The 15,422-nt window shown below is 45.4% G+C and overlaps 1 protein-coding gene and 1 long non-coding RNA gene across 2 annotated transcripts in view; both read left to right on the top strand.

The window, feature by feature from the left end:
- The first annotated feature begins 742 nt into the window (after positions 1-742).
- Positions 743-1,807, top strand: LOC109321119. The gene is made up of 2 exons (XR_002103976.1): positions 743-1,646; positions 1,693-1,807. It is a non-coding gene; the product is annotated as an uncharacterized LOC109321119 (long non-coding RNA).
- Positions 1,808-3,386: 1,579 nt separating this feature from the next.
- The window catches only part of RRM2B (ribonucleotide reductase regulatory TP53 inducible subunit M2B), a 25,049-nt gene continuing 13,013 nt past the window's right edge, over positions 3,387-15,422 (top strand). The window contains exons 1-4 of the mRNA XM_019551468.1: positions 3,387-3,575; positions 9,894-10,010; positions 11,216-11,349; positions 13,020-13,114. Coding sequence (XP_019407013.1) covers positions 3,402-3,575; positions 9,894-10,010; positions 11,216-11,349; positions 13,020-13,114 — 520 coding nt within the window. The 5' untranslated portion in view covers positions 3,387-3,401. The remainder of the gene's footprint in view (positions 3,576-9,893; positions 10,011-11,215; positions 11,350-13,019; positions 13,115-15,422) is intronic.

Here is a 15,422-nt window from a genome sequence, read left to right as displayed (position 1 = left end):
GCAGAGCTCCGCGGGGCAGCGGCTTGAAGCCGCCCGCTGCCCAGGCCGCCGCGCGGGGGTCGCCCTCACCGGGAGCCCGGCCGGCCCCGAAACCGCCCGCGGGCAGGCTCGGCCGCGCGGCTTGGGTCGTTAGAGGAGGGGTAGGAGCTGGCGGTAATAGCCCGGTTTTGCACAACGAGGGATTCACTGGAGCCCTGATTCGTAGATACCATTTCCTCTTCGCCTTCCCTGGCCCCGTGCACGGCTACGTCAACAGGTAGAAACAGCCGAGTCGCCGCAGCGATTAAGGGGTTAAGAAGAGACGAGGCGGGCACCCTAATGGTGACAGATTGTGGTCATGGATTTCATAGACGTTAGGGCTGAAAGGAACCTCGCGAGATCATCGGGTCCAGCCCCCCGCCCACGGGGGAGCAAGTCAGCTGGGGTTAAAGGAGCCCAGCAGGATAAGCATCCAAGTGTTTCTTAAAAGTGTCCAGAGCAGGTGCTTGCGCCACATTTGGGGGCTCAGACAGTAAACCTTTTCCTCATGTTCAGCCTGAAATGGTCTTCCAGCAGTTCGTGACCTCATCATCCCTTGGGGTGCCCTGGTGAACAGATGTTCTCCCAGATCCCTTATGTACTTATAGGCTGCCCCCAAGTCCCTCCTGTGCCTTTGCTTCTCCAGGCTGAAGAGTCCCATGCCTCTCCACCTCTTCTCCTAAGGCCTGCCCTCTTGTCCTCTAATCATGTGCATGGCTCTCCTCTGGACTTTAGCTTTTCCATGGCTCCCAGAGCTAGACTGCCCTCCTAGTTCAGGCCCTAGGCATATACAATGCAAACTCCGCCCTTTTGGAGTCATGTGGTTCATTTAATTCCCTTCTGAGTCCTGTACATCTCATCTTCCCTTAAAGCAGCAGGAGTCTCCAGCTCCCTACTACATAGAGATAAATGTTTAATGTACAATTTCTTACAATAAAAGTTACGAGTAGTCACTATATACAAATTACATGATTATGCAGAGTAAAATAATCAAAGATTTTTCATGTACACTGCTTGTGCTCATCTACAAAATAGAAAATAGTTCTGCAAAACACTAGTTGGGCACTGGGTGCTTTTACACTTGCAGTGAAGCCGCTCCAATGGACTGTAATTACAGCAGGTTGGATGAGGAAACTTATCCTTGAAGGGAGGGAGCTCCAAGAAATTCTCCCCTCAGGAAACTGTGGGTACTGGCCTGTTTTTGCTTGTTGATGTAGCCCTGTGAAGTGCCTGGGGAAGGGGATGAGGAATGGTATATGTGGATCAGGGCTCCAGTGAATCCCTTGTGCAAAACCAGATTTATTTGCGAGCTGATCAGGGGCACCTTGTAAGCATCTCTGAGGGCCAGCAAATGGGAACCAGCGCAAATAGCATAGGGTATAATGTCAGGAGAATCAAACTAAAGTTGTGGTCCTCTGGTGTTTCAGCCCAGCTAAATTGTTTTCTTCAATCAGTGTTTATCATACAAATGACTCAATTTACTCTGGAAAACAGCAGGATTTTGTCAAGCAGAGCTAAATATTTTATAAGGAAGGGTATTAGATGGAAAGAAATTAGGCTAACAAAATCCTCTTGAAAGTATTCAGGAGGGATACATTTTTTACAGATTTTCAAATGACCCAAGATGAGTCTATAATAGGGAGATCTCTTACATGATTTTAAAATTCTACAAAGGATATCAAAGCTATTGCTTTCATTTATATGCATAGCTTTTAGCCTGATTTGTTTTATGCACTTAATTATTTTAAAACTTTAGGTTTTATCCCTACTACATTGTCTAAGACAAAATGAGTGCCAAAGCATACCAAGTGCACTCTAAGCTAGTGGTTTACAGCTGGGGTGCCAGTGCATTTGGAAAAGTTACAGAGGGGAACCTTGAGTATATAATGGTTGAGAAGCATTGCCTTGTTCTGTGCTGGGGTCTGCAGCCTCTCCTCTGGGTGTGCCAAACCTTCCTACTAAGCTGTTAAAAATGTCTTTGAATCTGCATTTAGGATTGCCTCAGTGAGCTGATTTTTTGTGGAGTTTTTGCCTTGTCATTGAATTATTCATAAAATTTTAGTGTGTTGATTAAGCAATAGCCCTAGAGCATTTTCTCCTGAATTTCTTTTCTTTCTGTATCTGCTGCTACAATAAACATGTCTGTTGTTCTGTGGTACTGGTGTCTTTGAGATTTGATTATTTTTTTCAGGAAAAATAAGTCGCATGTATGGATACAATTGGGTATATAGTCTAATTGCTGGTGTCTTCCAGCTCCCATTCCTAAGCTTTTTCTTCCCACTCGCATACATTTAATCTGGAAATATATTGGTGCTTATGTTGATCGGGGCATCTTTCTGCAGCTGTTCTCAAGTACACTGGAAAATGAGGCCTCTAGAGCAGCTGGAGGGGGGCACTCTGAAATGGTCTCAGTATTGCATTTCTGGGTTTGGATGACCTGAGGTGGAACACACACATGTCTGCAGTCCACTAACTCCTCTTTGGAGTGGCCTGGACATGCAGCACTCCCAGAAAGCAGGTGGGTCCAAGAGCTCTGCAGGGGTGCGTGAATAGGCCGAGGTGGGTGGGGTGACTGCTGCAGTGGCTGTGACTCCAGATGTATGAGTTTCCCAGTGCTTGGTATAAGAAGGGCTATATATGGCAGCATTTAAAGCAAGGTGAAACCTGGTCAAGGGTACCCAAGACTAGTGGAGGGACACACAGATGGATGAACCCAAATGTGAGGCAGTACACTGTGGTATGGCAATGGGGGGGACCACTAAAAGTGGAGCAATTAGGAGTGTATTGGCACAGGCTGAAAGCAAACAAATCCCTGCAAAGTATTGCTTTTTTTTACGAATAGGAATATTTATTTCATCTGAGATGCCAGATTAATTTGTTTTGAACAGCTCATGCATAGACATGTGATCTGTAATGTGGAGATATTCTGAAGTTAATCTTGCATGATCTGGAGTTGAACCGCAAGTAGCTGTGCTAGATGCAGGTTGATACTTGAGATGAAGTGACTTTGCACGTGTCCATGCACGTTGTGTTTGCTGCGGTACATCTGAGCTGTGTGCAAGTGAGTGTAGTTTCCCCAGAGACGGACTTTCTCTTTTGCACTGAACCTCAGACATTTCCTGACAATGTTGCACCTGGTAGGGGGAAAACATCATTAAATTATGCTAGATCGGGCCAAACAAAGAGGCAGAAGATCAAGCTTGGGCATCAAAAGGATGGAGGGAAAGGGAAGGAAACTAAAGATCATGTGGCTATTCTTATTAGGTATATGAAGATCTTGATACAATACAAAGGAATATTTTTAAATCTGTAACCTCTCTGGAAAAAGTAGCAAAAGTAAGTTGATATTTGAGGGATAATGAGAAATAGTATCTTTAAATGATATGATGCTTTTCCTGCAGAGTTCCTCTACAAACACTATTGAAAATGGTTTTAAAGCAAGTGACGAGCCCCTTCTTCGAAAAAACCCTCGTCGATTTGTCATCTTCCCTATCCAGTACCCTGATATATGGAAAATGTACAAACAGGCACAAGCATCCTTCTGGACAGCAGAAGAGGTGAGTGATGCAGCTCAGTGAGAAGCAATAATGTTTGTTCCAGGCTGTGGTACCAACAGATTATGTGTGACCCCAGAAGCATCATTAGGATTTTTTGGGCCTTTATTCACTTGTAAAATGCTTTGAGCTCTATGGATGAAAATACTCTCTTTAAGTGCTACTTGTGTGTTTGTTTTCAGGCAGACAAAAGTAATCAGTTACTGCTGTTATTATAGATACTTACTATGAATTGCATTAAGTACTCCTTCCTGGATAATAAAGTTATGTATGTGACTTTAATTAAATCTTAGAAGTTAAGATAGCTAGTTTTTACTGAAGGTGCTTGATATAGACAACCCTGGCCATGTGGTCTTTTCCAGCTACAAACCAAAGGTTACAGCAATACACGCTTCTCAGCTCCCCCCTCTTCTCATGCCCCAGGCCTCCCTTATAGGGTGAGTGACCTGTTCAGACTCTGTGCTCTTTTAATCTTCGATGCAAGTCTTCTTATCTGTAGCCCATTTTTATTGGTGGCTCTTGTGATTTAGGTCTGATTGTTGGGAAATGGATCAAAATATCTGTTTGCTTCAATTGCCAGCTCTGGAAAAAATAATTTCCAGTTTCTATTTGCATGCAACCCAGTCCTCTATTCTTTATATTTCTACTTCTGTGGGTTCAGATTTAGACCCTGAATTGCATGTGAGCTTAAGACCAAAGGTGAAATGGCCTTGTGTCACACTTCTACTTCCATGTCTCACTCTCTTTAGCTCCTGTAGGTACATAGGAGACTTGCTGAAATGAATTGGGGAATCTAACTGCAAACTCCCTCTGCCCCCCAGTTTCTTATTGCTTTCACATCTGGCCTTACTTAACTGCCACTGTAATTTAAAAGCAAAAAGCCCGCCCATGTGAAGGAAGCTGTGGTTTTCTACCCCGGTCAGAATTTGCAGTCTGAGCAGAGGGCAGGCACACAATAATACCTGTATGGTAGACAATAAACATCACAGATTTAAAAAAAAAACAACCACCTGAAAACTTGACTGCATCCTAGGTTACAAGCTTCTTACAAAAAATGTCACTTATTGCAAGTATAGTTTAAAGATGCATGGAAACTAGCTCTGATTATTGGCATCTATTCAGGCTTTGAAATCCTGATGCTTTAGTACAGTGTGTGTGTGTGTGTGTGTGTGTGTGTGTGTGTGTGTGTGTGTGTAGGCATTTATTTTCAGCTAAATGTGTATTAGCAATTTCAGACTAAAGCATTACAACAATTGCCAGTGGGATCACAAATCTCACAGTCTCTAACATCCCTAAGCCTGCAATTTCCCTGTGTTGCCCAAAGTAACAGGAAGGCAAAGCTGTATTGTGCCACAGCTGTTCTGCCGTGACTGTTGCCATATCTGCAGTTGCCCTGAAGTGAGAGCCAAACAGGGAGAAATTGACCCAGTTTAATGTTTTTATTTGCCAGGGTAATTGCAGGAACTTAACCACTAAGCAGCCGAGGAGCATTAAGTCCCTGTCCACTGTCATTTGGAGGCATGTAAACAGTTTCTGTATTCCTATGTCTGCTTCTGTTCTGTAAGGTGAGCATGGGCAATTTAACCCTGATTCACCTATGGGTAGGCAGTCTCAGTTTAGCTTTCACTGTGGTATAACAGTAAGCAGACAAGTAATCAACCCAGAAAATCCCCAGGTCAGTTATGGTATGCAAACACCAGCTATTGTGTACATGGGGTTACATGAAATAATTTTTAGTGTGAATGGAGATAAATCTGGACAAAGTGTGGGAACTGCAGAGATAGTATTTTATTTGTATAGTAGGACTCAGCAACCTCTGGCTTGTGGGATGGATCTGACCCACAGAGCAGGGACTCTGGTGCTGTAGGAAGACGTGCCAGACAGGTCCTAGTACCTACCTTTCTTGGACCCAGCCTAGGTCATTCCAGCCCCCTGCTGCTGGAAAATATTGCCGATTCCTTTTCTATAGCATTTTCATCCTGAGGTGCTTCATAAACAGATGAAAGTTACTAAGTAAAAGCAAATTAAGTTCTAGTTTTCCACCAGTAATATCTTTGTAGACATATTAGCCCTAGTGTTCATGTTGTGACTCTAAGGCTCTGCCAGATGTTAAACTCACACCATGATTAACAGTAAAACACATCTTATGTAGTAACCTGACCACATGTTCATTCAGTTACTGGTACAATAAAACAGGAATGAGCCACAAAGTTATTATATAAAGTGCATGGCATAACTTTGTGACTGGTTTCCATTGTACCTTAAATTGTATGTGTAGCCAGACTGATTAGCTGTTTGGGGCTCCCAGCCTGATGGATGCCTTTGAGCCCTCACCTGGTTTGCTCTGCTGGTTTACTCTGCTTATGATCATCTGACTGGCTTGCTACTTGCTGGCACAGGAGTATTTTGAGATTATAATCCCAGACTGTGTCTCCACCAGCAATATGGTGTGATTTGCATTTTATCCCCAATCACGCCTCCTGTAGCGTGGCAGGAAGCATGATTGTTGGGATCACAGATCAGATCCCCTCACATCTTTAATTGAATGTCTGCCAGGGGCCTAAATGAGCAGTATCCTCAAACCTGTGGCAGCGCCAATTTAGGTTGGTGATCAGGAAGAACCTTCTGACTGATGGTGGTAAAGCATTGGGACAGGCTACTGAAAGAGGCTGTAGAATCTCTGTCCTTAGAAATTATCAAGACCAAGTTAGACAGACACTTGGCTGGGATGGTTTAGTCAGGGACCATCTTTCCCTGAGTAGGGAGCTGGACTAGCCTCATGAAGTTGTTTTGAGACTTACTTTCCTATTGTCCTATATTTTTTCAAGATTGCAGAAGATAGACTTTTGTGCACGAAGCAAACACTTCTTCTAGTTAAAAATTAAAATCACCTTATGGTACAGTGGCAGAGGCCATTGGACTGCACAGTTACTATGTACTTGATTTAAATTGATTACAAACCCGCTGCAACCAATTCAGGCTGGACATAAGAAAGAACTTCTTCACTGTCTGAGCCCCCAAGTTTTGGAATAGACTGCTGCCGGAGACGGTTCAAGCACGCACTTTGAATGCCTTCAAAACACATTTGGATGCTTATCTTGCTGGGATCCTATGATCCCTGCTGACTTCCTGCCCCTGGGGCAGGGGGCTGGACTCGATGATCCTCCAGGGTCCCTTCCAGCCCAAATGTCTATGAAAGTCTATGAAATGTAAACAAAATCTCTGAATGTTCAGAGGGTCGGTCTGCAATTTATACTTGCACCATTTCTTCCTTTTTTACTTTCATAGATTTCATAGATATTCAGGCTGGAAGGACCCTGGAGGATCATTGAGTCCAGCCCCCTGTCCCAGGGGCAGGAACTCAGCTGGGGTCATGGGATTCCAGCAAGATAAGCATCCAAATGTGTCTTCAAGGCATTCAAAGTGGGTGCTTGAACCGCCTCCGGCAGCAGTCTATTCCAGACCTTGGGGGCTTGGACAGTAAAGAAGTTCTTCCTTATGTCCAGCCTGAAACAGTTGTAGAAGAGTTTGTAACCGTTTGATCTCATCATCTCTTGGGGCGCTCTGGTGAACAGATATTCCCCCAGATCCTGGTGAACACCCCTAATAAACTTATAGGTGGCCACTAGATTACCCCTGAGCCTGCGCTTTTCCAGGCTGAAGAGTCCCATGGCTCTCAGCCTCTCATCATAAGGTCTGTTATCCTGACCTCTGATCATATGTTTGGCTCTCCTCTAGACTCTCTCAAGCTTCTCCGCATCCTTTTTGAATTGTGGAGCCCAAAACTGGACACAGTACTCCAGCTGCGGCCTCACCAGGGCTGAGTACAAGGGGAGAATGACATCCCGGGATTTGCTCGAGAAGCATCTATGGATGCAAGCCAGCATTTTGCTCATTTTACTAGCTGCAGCATCACATCGAAGGCTCATGTTCATCTTGTGGTCAGTCATGACCCCCAAGTCCCTTTCATCTGTAGTGCTAAGCAGCTTAGCACTGCCAAGCCTATAAGGATGCTGCAGGTTTTTCCTCCCATGGTGGAGAACCCTGCATTTTTTGGTGTTAAACACCATCAGGTTCTCATCCACCAACTTCATGAGCCTGTCAGGCTCTGTCTGGATCACCCTCCTGTCCTCAGATATGGATGCTTGTTTGGTGTCGTTGGCAAACTTGGCCAGCCCGCTGCTGACATCAATGTCCACATCATTGATGAAGATGTTAAAAAGTAAAGGGCCTAGGACAGAGCCTTGAGGGACCCCACTGGTCACTGGGCATCACGACGATTGACTTCCGTCAACCCACCACCCTCTGGGTCCTGCCGTGGAGCCAGTCTCCGAGCCAGCGAATCGTAGTGAGGTCAAGGCCACGATTAGCTAGTTTTGCCAAGAGGTGATCATGGGATACAAGATCAGAGACTTTTTTGAAGTCAAGATATATGACATCAATATCTTCCCCCTGTCTAGGTGATAAGTCACCTGGTTGTAAAAAGAAATGAGATTGGTCAAACAAGACCTACCCACAACAAACCCATGCTGGGTATCCTTCAGGATATTCCCGTCAGCTAGCTTGTATAGGATGGCCTCTTTGATAATCTTTTCCAAGACCTTGCCCAGGATAGAGGTCAGGCTGATGGGTCTGTAGTTTGCTGGATATACTTTCCTACTTTTTTTGAAGATAGGCACCACGTTGGCCCTCTTCCAATCATTGGGCACTTCACCAGAGTGCCAAGAACTCTCAAAGGTCCGTGCCAGGGACTGAGCTATGATGCTCGCCAGCTCCCTGAGTACCCTTTGGTGTAACCCATCAGGGCCAGCTGACTTGAAGGTATCCAGCCTGTCGAGGTGTTCCTTCATGAGGTCAGCTTTGGTGGGTGGTAAGGAATCTCCCTCACCTGGGCCTCTCTGTCCCTCAGGGAGCGTCCCATGGAACAGGCGAAAAACTGATGCAAAGTACCCATTTAGCAAGTTTGTTTTTTCCGGGCATCGGTTGTCAGTTGCCCCATCTGGTTTAGCCGGAGTCCAATGTTGCCCTTGCTTTTCTTCTGGCTTCCCACATATCTAAAAAAGGACTTTTTATTGTCCGTGATATTTGTAGCTAGCTGGAGTTCCATCACAGCCTTGGCTTTCCTGGTCTGCTCTCTGCAGGTCCGGACCAGAGCAGAGTATTCCTCCTTGGTGGCAGTTCCAGTCCTCCATCCTTTGTCAGTCTTTCTTTTAAGATGCAGGAGGTCCACTAGTTCCCTGGAGAGCCAAGGGGGCTGCTGTGCCCTTTTGCTGCCTTTCCTTATGGGATGGGATAGACTTTGCTTGCGCATCCAGGATTGCTCCCTTGAGGAGCAACCACTCATCCTAAACTCCCCTCCCCTTTGGGTTGTGGCCCTTCAGGGCCTCACTAACAAGCCTCCTGAGCTTGTCAAAGTCAGCTTTTGTGAAGTTGAGAACTTCTGTATTACTTACTGACTAGCCAGCTTTACGGCGATTGTGAAGGTGATCAGCTCATGATCCCTGTCATCCAGCTTCCCTTCAATCATTGGGTCACTGATTAGGTCGTCCTTGATTGCCTGTACCAGGTTAAGCAGCGCTCTACTTTTCGTCGGCCCATAGACTTCCTGCATCAGATAGAGGTCATCCACGCATGAGAGAAAGCTTTGTGACCGCTCAGATTTGGCTGAGCACTCCTCCCACAAGATGTCTGGGTAGTTAAAGTCTCCAATGACAACCATACACCGGGAGCATGTGGCCTCAGCCAGTTCCCTGGCAAACTCCTGGTCAAGATCTTGACCCTGGGTAGGGGGTCTGTAGTAGACCCCCACCATAGTATCCCCTGTGCCATGTTCCCCATGGATTTTAACCCAGAGGGTCTCAAGTACACCGTGGGTGCCAGTGTCTGCTTGCAGGGATGCAAAGCTTTCCTTGATGTAGAGAGCTACGCCCCCACCCCTTTTGTCCACTCAATCCCTCCTGTACAGGGTATAGCCAGCTATACCCATGATCCAGTCATGGGTGAAGTCCCACCAGGTCTCCGTTATCCCAGTGACATCATAGTTATTTGTGTTTAGCAGGAGGACAAGTTCCTCCTGTTTGTTCCCCAAGCTCCCAGCATTTGTGTATAGGCACGTAAGTGTCTCCTTGGGGGCCCTTGCCCTGCCTACATTTTGTTCCAGGGCTGGGGCAGGGGTGGGCTCCCTTAAGTGCCTTGGCCTGCTGGCTTTGCAAGGGTTGCTTAGCAGGCCAGCAGTGGTAGTAGTTCCCCCACCTCCGATTTTAGGTTATCATCATCACTAAAAGGCAATCGTGTTCTAATTCGTTCTTTTTATCCCATAAGGTTGATTTGTCAAAGGACCTTCCTCACTGGAACAAGTTGAAATCGGAAGAAAAATATTTTATATCACATATCCTGGCATTTTTTGCAGCCAGCGATGGAATTGTAAATGAAAATCTGGTAAGATATCTTTATAGTGGGTCCATTTATAATGTTTTGCCCTTCACATTGACTTGGCATAGTTTTCATTTCTCTTTTGCCTTAGTATAATCAAATGACTCTGAATTAATAGTTGCATTGTATCTGTGACCCATCATCTCATCTTTGCTTTGGTATCTGAGCAACTTGTCCTACTTAGGCCAATGTCTTGATATGATGGTAAGAATTCTCACATTTAGATCCTCTGTTCTGAACCGTGGTCATCTGTGTTTCTCATTTAATTGGTAAAATTGCATCATCTGTCCCTAGCACAGCCTTTTTAAAAGACCAGTGGGGCACTTGCTACATATTGTGTTAAGGTTTATAAGCAAGTGGTATTTACCGTTAAAATGCTGCAACTGTTTTTCTAATGCTACAACTGCCACTTCTAGCCCTGCTGAGCTTCTGGAGAGCATGCCTTAAACCATTGTGTATATATAGGACTGAAAATAATCCATTTTGAACCTTGTGTATGTATGACTTGGGAGTATGGACAGGGAATAGATTTTAATATGGTGACCGTGTGAGTGACGTGCTTTAATTCTGTGTGACAGATATTTCATGGCCTTGTCTGCAATGGAGCTTCTGCTGGCAGGGAAGTTGCTGGAGTATTTGACACCCATGTAGCTTCTGTCAGCTCTCCATAGCTGTGCTTCATCAGCTGGGATGGCAGGGTACAAAGTTTACCTCTGGGAAGGCACAGCAGCTGAAGGGACTGTGGTAGACCGCAGATGGTCCAGGCATGTCTACATGTCTTCTGCTAGCTGCTTGGTGGTATCAGAAGCCTTTTTTTGGTCAGAGAGGTAGTGTAACTGCCAGCAGAAAGTTGGGGTCCTGTAGATATGGATACATTCTGCGACAGCACTCTGGTGTGGCCCAGGCCTGTGAACTGTCATGTAATTAAAAGTTGTTGCTGTTTTAGATGTTCTGATTTGTTCCTTGGTGCATAACCATACCAGGTGATAGCATCTTATATAAGGACTACAGAAGCAGATTTATTTAATTTTCTTTTCCACTGCTTCCCAAAGAGCATCACCACAACCTTCCTACCTATTTGCATACACGTGCAATAATTAACTGCACTGTTCCCATTTTTTCTTCAAGGCAAGGGCTTTATTGTTTTCCTCTTAGGCTTAAAATAGTCTCTCATCTAGTACTGAGACCCTAACAGGCATTTTTTTTGGTAGGTGGAACGTTTTAGCCAGGAAGTGCAGATCCCAGAAGCTCGCTGTTTCTATGGTTTTCAGATTCTCATTGAAAATGTTCACTCAGAGATGTACAGTCTGCTAATAGACACTTACATCAAAGATCCTGAGAAACGGTAATTCTATTAATGTTGTCACTGAGCCACTGAACCTAGTACTTCAGTACAAGCTGTGTTGCCCCTGTGCTAGTCATGTACTGTGCAGCAGTATCAGCTAGCCTCTCTTTTGTGCTGACATGACTTTCCCCATGGCCACGCACTTAAACTTTCTGAGCCTATGTTCCTCTTCTGTGGAATTGGAAATAATGATACTTGCCTGCTGACCTCATGGGAATCTCATGAAGGTTAGCTAATGTTTGTCCGGAGTTCTGCATGTGTGGCGTGTAATCTAAATGACAGGTTAAAAATTAGTTAGGCCTGTTGCTGCTTCTGAGTTCTTGTCTCAGTTCAGGGTTGAGCTAAGGTAGATCAGTTCAGTTATTAGTTAGATGTTGCAGTGTAGAGTTATTTGCTAACTGGCTTTACTAAGAAGTTCTGTCATTTCACTTGCATACAACTAGTTTGTTTCCATTGTTCTTCAAAATGTCCTTTTAAAATGACCGGTAGTGAAGCTGAAGGGGGGTAGGGGGGAGCAGCTCGGACAGCAGTCACCCTGGAGGAGTGCAAAAGCAGCTGCTGTTGCAATCAGCACAGCAGGAACTGACACTGCCTTGTGCATTGACAGCTGCTTTGGGTGCGGATGTATCCTGCTGTGCTGCAGGGAATGTCAGTAGCCATTTATTCCTGAATCGGGATGATAGTATCAGCTTAGTTTAAATCATCATCAAAGCTGGGGGGTTTTAATGTTGGTCTGTGGCTGGGGGCTGATTCAGTGGGGGTTGGTATGCATTATTGCACTTGCTGGATGATTTCTCTCATTGCCTTGGGGAAGCCAATGTCTCCTGGAACTCCCTGGCATCTGGGGAAGGGAGAAGTAGCTACAAAGTGGCTTCCAAAGTGACCCTGCACTCTTATGAGGTATTTAGAACAGTTACTGGAGCTAGGCAGGATCAGGGTATGTGTTCTGGGGAAACTGTGTCCCGTGCCTATTTGTAGCCTGCAAAAATAGGCAGCAGGAGGGTTGGACTCCTGGTTACCATTTTGCTCATAGAATAACAGGCAACACAGTGTGGTGAACAGGGAGTGGATTGGTGATCAGGAGACTTGGGTTGTAGTTCTGTCTCTGCCACTGACCTACTGCATGGCCTTGTGTAGGTTACTTCCCCTTTCTGTGCATCTGCTTCCCCATGTTCCCTTGGGTGTTTAGACAGATATAGTCTTTGGGGTAGGGACTTTCTGTCATTCTGTGTGCACACTGGGGTCCTATACATGAGCAGGGAGGCTGCTTTGATGCGCTGCGCACTGCAATTACAGTGTGTCAGAGCAGGCTCAATTAATTGAGCCATTACTGCATTCCAGCAGCCTCCCTTGTCTCAGGTATCAGCACCCACATGCTTAAAAATGGTAGTGGCAGTGCTTTATCTAAAGCTCGTTCAGTGAGGTTTAGATAAAGTGCCTCTCCTGCGATTTTGAAGTGCAGGGGTGCTGATACACGAAGGGCTCCAGGTGCTTTAATTAAAGCAGCTCTCGGAGCTAGTCTAATTAAAGTGCCCCCTTCATCCCCCCACTCCCGGAACATGCATATAAACGCCCACCGTGCCGAATGCAGTAGCATCCCAGTCTTCCTACCTTAATAGAGACCACTGCAAAAGAATCTTCTGATACTTCCTTTTTTTTTGATTTTATAGAGAGTTTTTATTTAATGCGATTGAAACAATGCCATGTGTCAAGAAGAAAGCAGATTGGGCTCTGAGATGGATAGCTGACAGAGACTCCACTTTTGGTATGTAGTTTTTAATGAGGCTGTTCCTTTGCATGTGCCTCAAATAAATGAAGGGAAATGATTTATTTGTATATGGGCTCTAGCACTTGGATGTGGGGCTAAATTTTCTCAAAACGGGGCAGGGAGTTGTAATTCATAACCTGAAAAAAAATCAGGCATGCGCGTGTATCTTAATCCATAAATATTGAGGGGTAGCAGCATCAGGATTCTAGATATGAGATCTGACAGGTGCTTGTGGAATGTTTTCAGGTCACCTGAGGGAGAGCACTTTGTGCTCAAAAGCTTGTCTAAAATCTCTACCAGCCATAGAGTTGATCCAGTAAAAGATATTACCCCCCTCCCAAATAAAATATCTGTGCCTAGTGTATATTTCATGGACAGTTGGAGCTGTAACTTTGCACCAGTGCTGTCCTTGCTATTGGTGGTGGGCCGATTAATATCTCTGTGACACCATTAGGAACTGTTAATAGGGTTCCAGTTGTTACTTTGGAGAGACAGGAAGGGACCCATTTCCTTCACTGCAGGCTGACAGAAGTGCCAGCATGTAGTGGCACTATGTTAATGTGTCTTGCTACAGCTCCAGAGTTGTGAGTTTGAGCCTCACGTTGGATATATACCTAACTGGCCCAACTGTACATGTGTACTTGGTCATTTGGCCTGAGGAGCCAAAGGTGGCTGGATGTGATGCTAGTTAACATCATTTCCTTGTCCTTGTGTGCTGTTGGGTGCACAAACTGGTGTGTCTGGCTAGCTTGTTATGGACTGGTAGGCTTGGTTGAACCATTGACTTTGAACATAGTGGAAGCCAGTCTGCTCAGGCAGATGACTGACTGATGTTTGTGCCTTATTTGGCTGCTACTCTGAAGCTGCTTGCAGATGTTAAACTCCAACACCCCCGCCTCTCCCTCCCCCCCAATAATGGCACTTTAAACTTGGCTGAACCCAGTGCATGTCCAAAAGAGGCAGCACATTGGATCTGGTTTGCCTGATGTCTGTATGGATTGAGTGCTTTAGTGGGGCTCCTTTGGTACTTTTATCTAAAGCTGATTTAGTCAGCTATTAGATGAAAGTGCCAAAAAACCCACTGAAGTGCCTAATCTATAGAGATACTTGAAGCTGAGTCAAAATAACATGCTGCTGCTTCCAGTAATGCACTTAGGGGTGGGAGTGTTATTTGGGGTTTGGTTTTTTTTCTGGACACACTGTAAAATCCTTCTTGCATAGCTATTTTAGCAGCTATAACTTTGTCAGTCAAATTCCCAGCACTCTTGTTTCTGTATACCAAAGGATCCTGTTGTCTTCTGCATTTGGACTGATTGGCAAGCATGGCAGAGAAGATATTTAGCTCAGCTTCCTTACTGCCCTAGTCAAGCTCTCTCTCCCAGACACCAGGGTGCTGTGTTTGGACTACATGCTGGATCTGAGTGCTTTGAACTTCTCTGAGTCATGCTTCCACTACTGTCGCTGGGTTTTCTGGCTCACTGTACACAGAGTATGTAGAAAGGGTAGAATCATAGAAAGTTAGGGTTGGAAGGGACCTCAGGAGGTCATCTAGTCCAACCCCCTGCTCAAAGCAGGGCCATTCCCAACTAGATCTTCCTAGCCAAGGCTTTGTTTAGCTGAGTCTTAAAAACCTCCGAGGACAGAGATTCCATCACCTCTCTGGATAACCTGTTCCAGTAATTTACTACCCTCCTAGTGAGGAAATTATTCCTGATATCTAACCTAAACTTCCCTTGCTGCAACTTGAGACTGGTGCTCCTTGTTCTGTAATCTGCCACCACTTAAATGGTCTAGCTCCATCCCCTTTTGAACCCCTCTTCAGGTAGCTGAAGACTGCTATTAGATCCACTCTATCTTCTCTTCTATAGACTAAATAAATACAGTTCCCTCAGCCTGTCCTCATATGTCATGTCCCCTCACCATTTTTGTTGCCCTCTGTTGGACTCTCTCCAATTTGTCCACATTCTTTTCTGTAGCGGGGTGCCCAAAACTGAACACAGTACTCCAGATGGGGCCTCACCAGTGCTGAGTAGAAGGAAATAATCACTTCCCTGGACCTACTGGCAACACACCTACCAATGCAGTCCAGTATGCTGTTAGCTTTCTTTGCAACAGGGGCACACTGCTGGCTCATACTCAGTCTAAGAAGGGTTGGAAGCAATGGATGGAGGCAGGAGGGAGATCAGGCGGCCAGGTTATAAAGATTACAAAGTCTGTACCAGAATCTGGCTGACTTGGAGGAGTAGATAGAGGGGTTCCATCCCCTGATGCCCAAGTACTGAAGTGTATACTTTCCCAACTGTCA

This window comes from Crocodylus porosus, unplaced genomic scaffold (genome assembly GCF_001723895.1).
Source record: "Crocodylus porosus isolate Cpor-Errol unplaced genomic scaffold, CroPor_comp1, whole genome shotgun sequence".
Classification (NCBI taxonomy): Eukaryota; Metazoa; Chordata; order Crocodylia; family Crocodylidae; genus Crocodylus; species Crocodylus porosus.
This window is presented reverse-complemented; position numbering and strand designations above follow the sequence as displayed.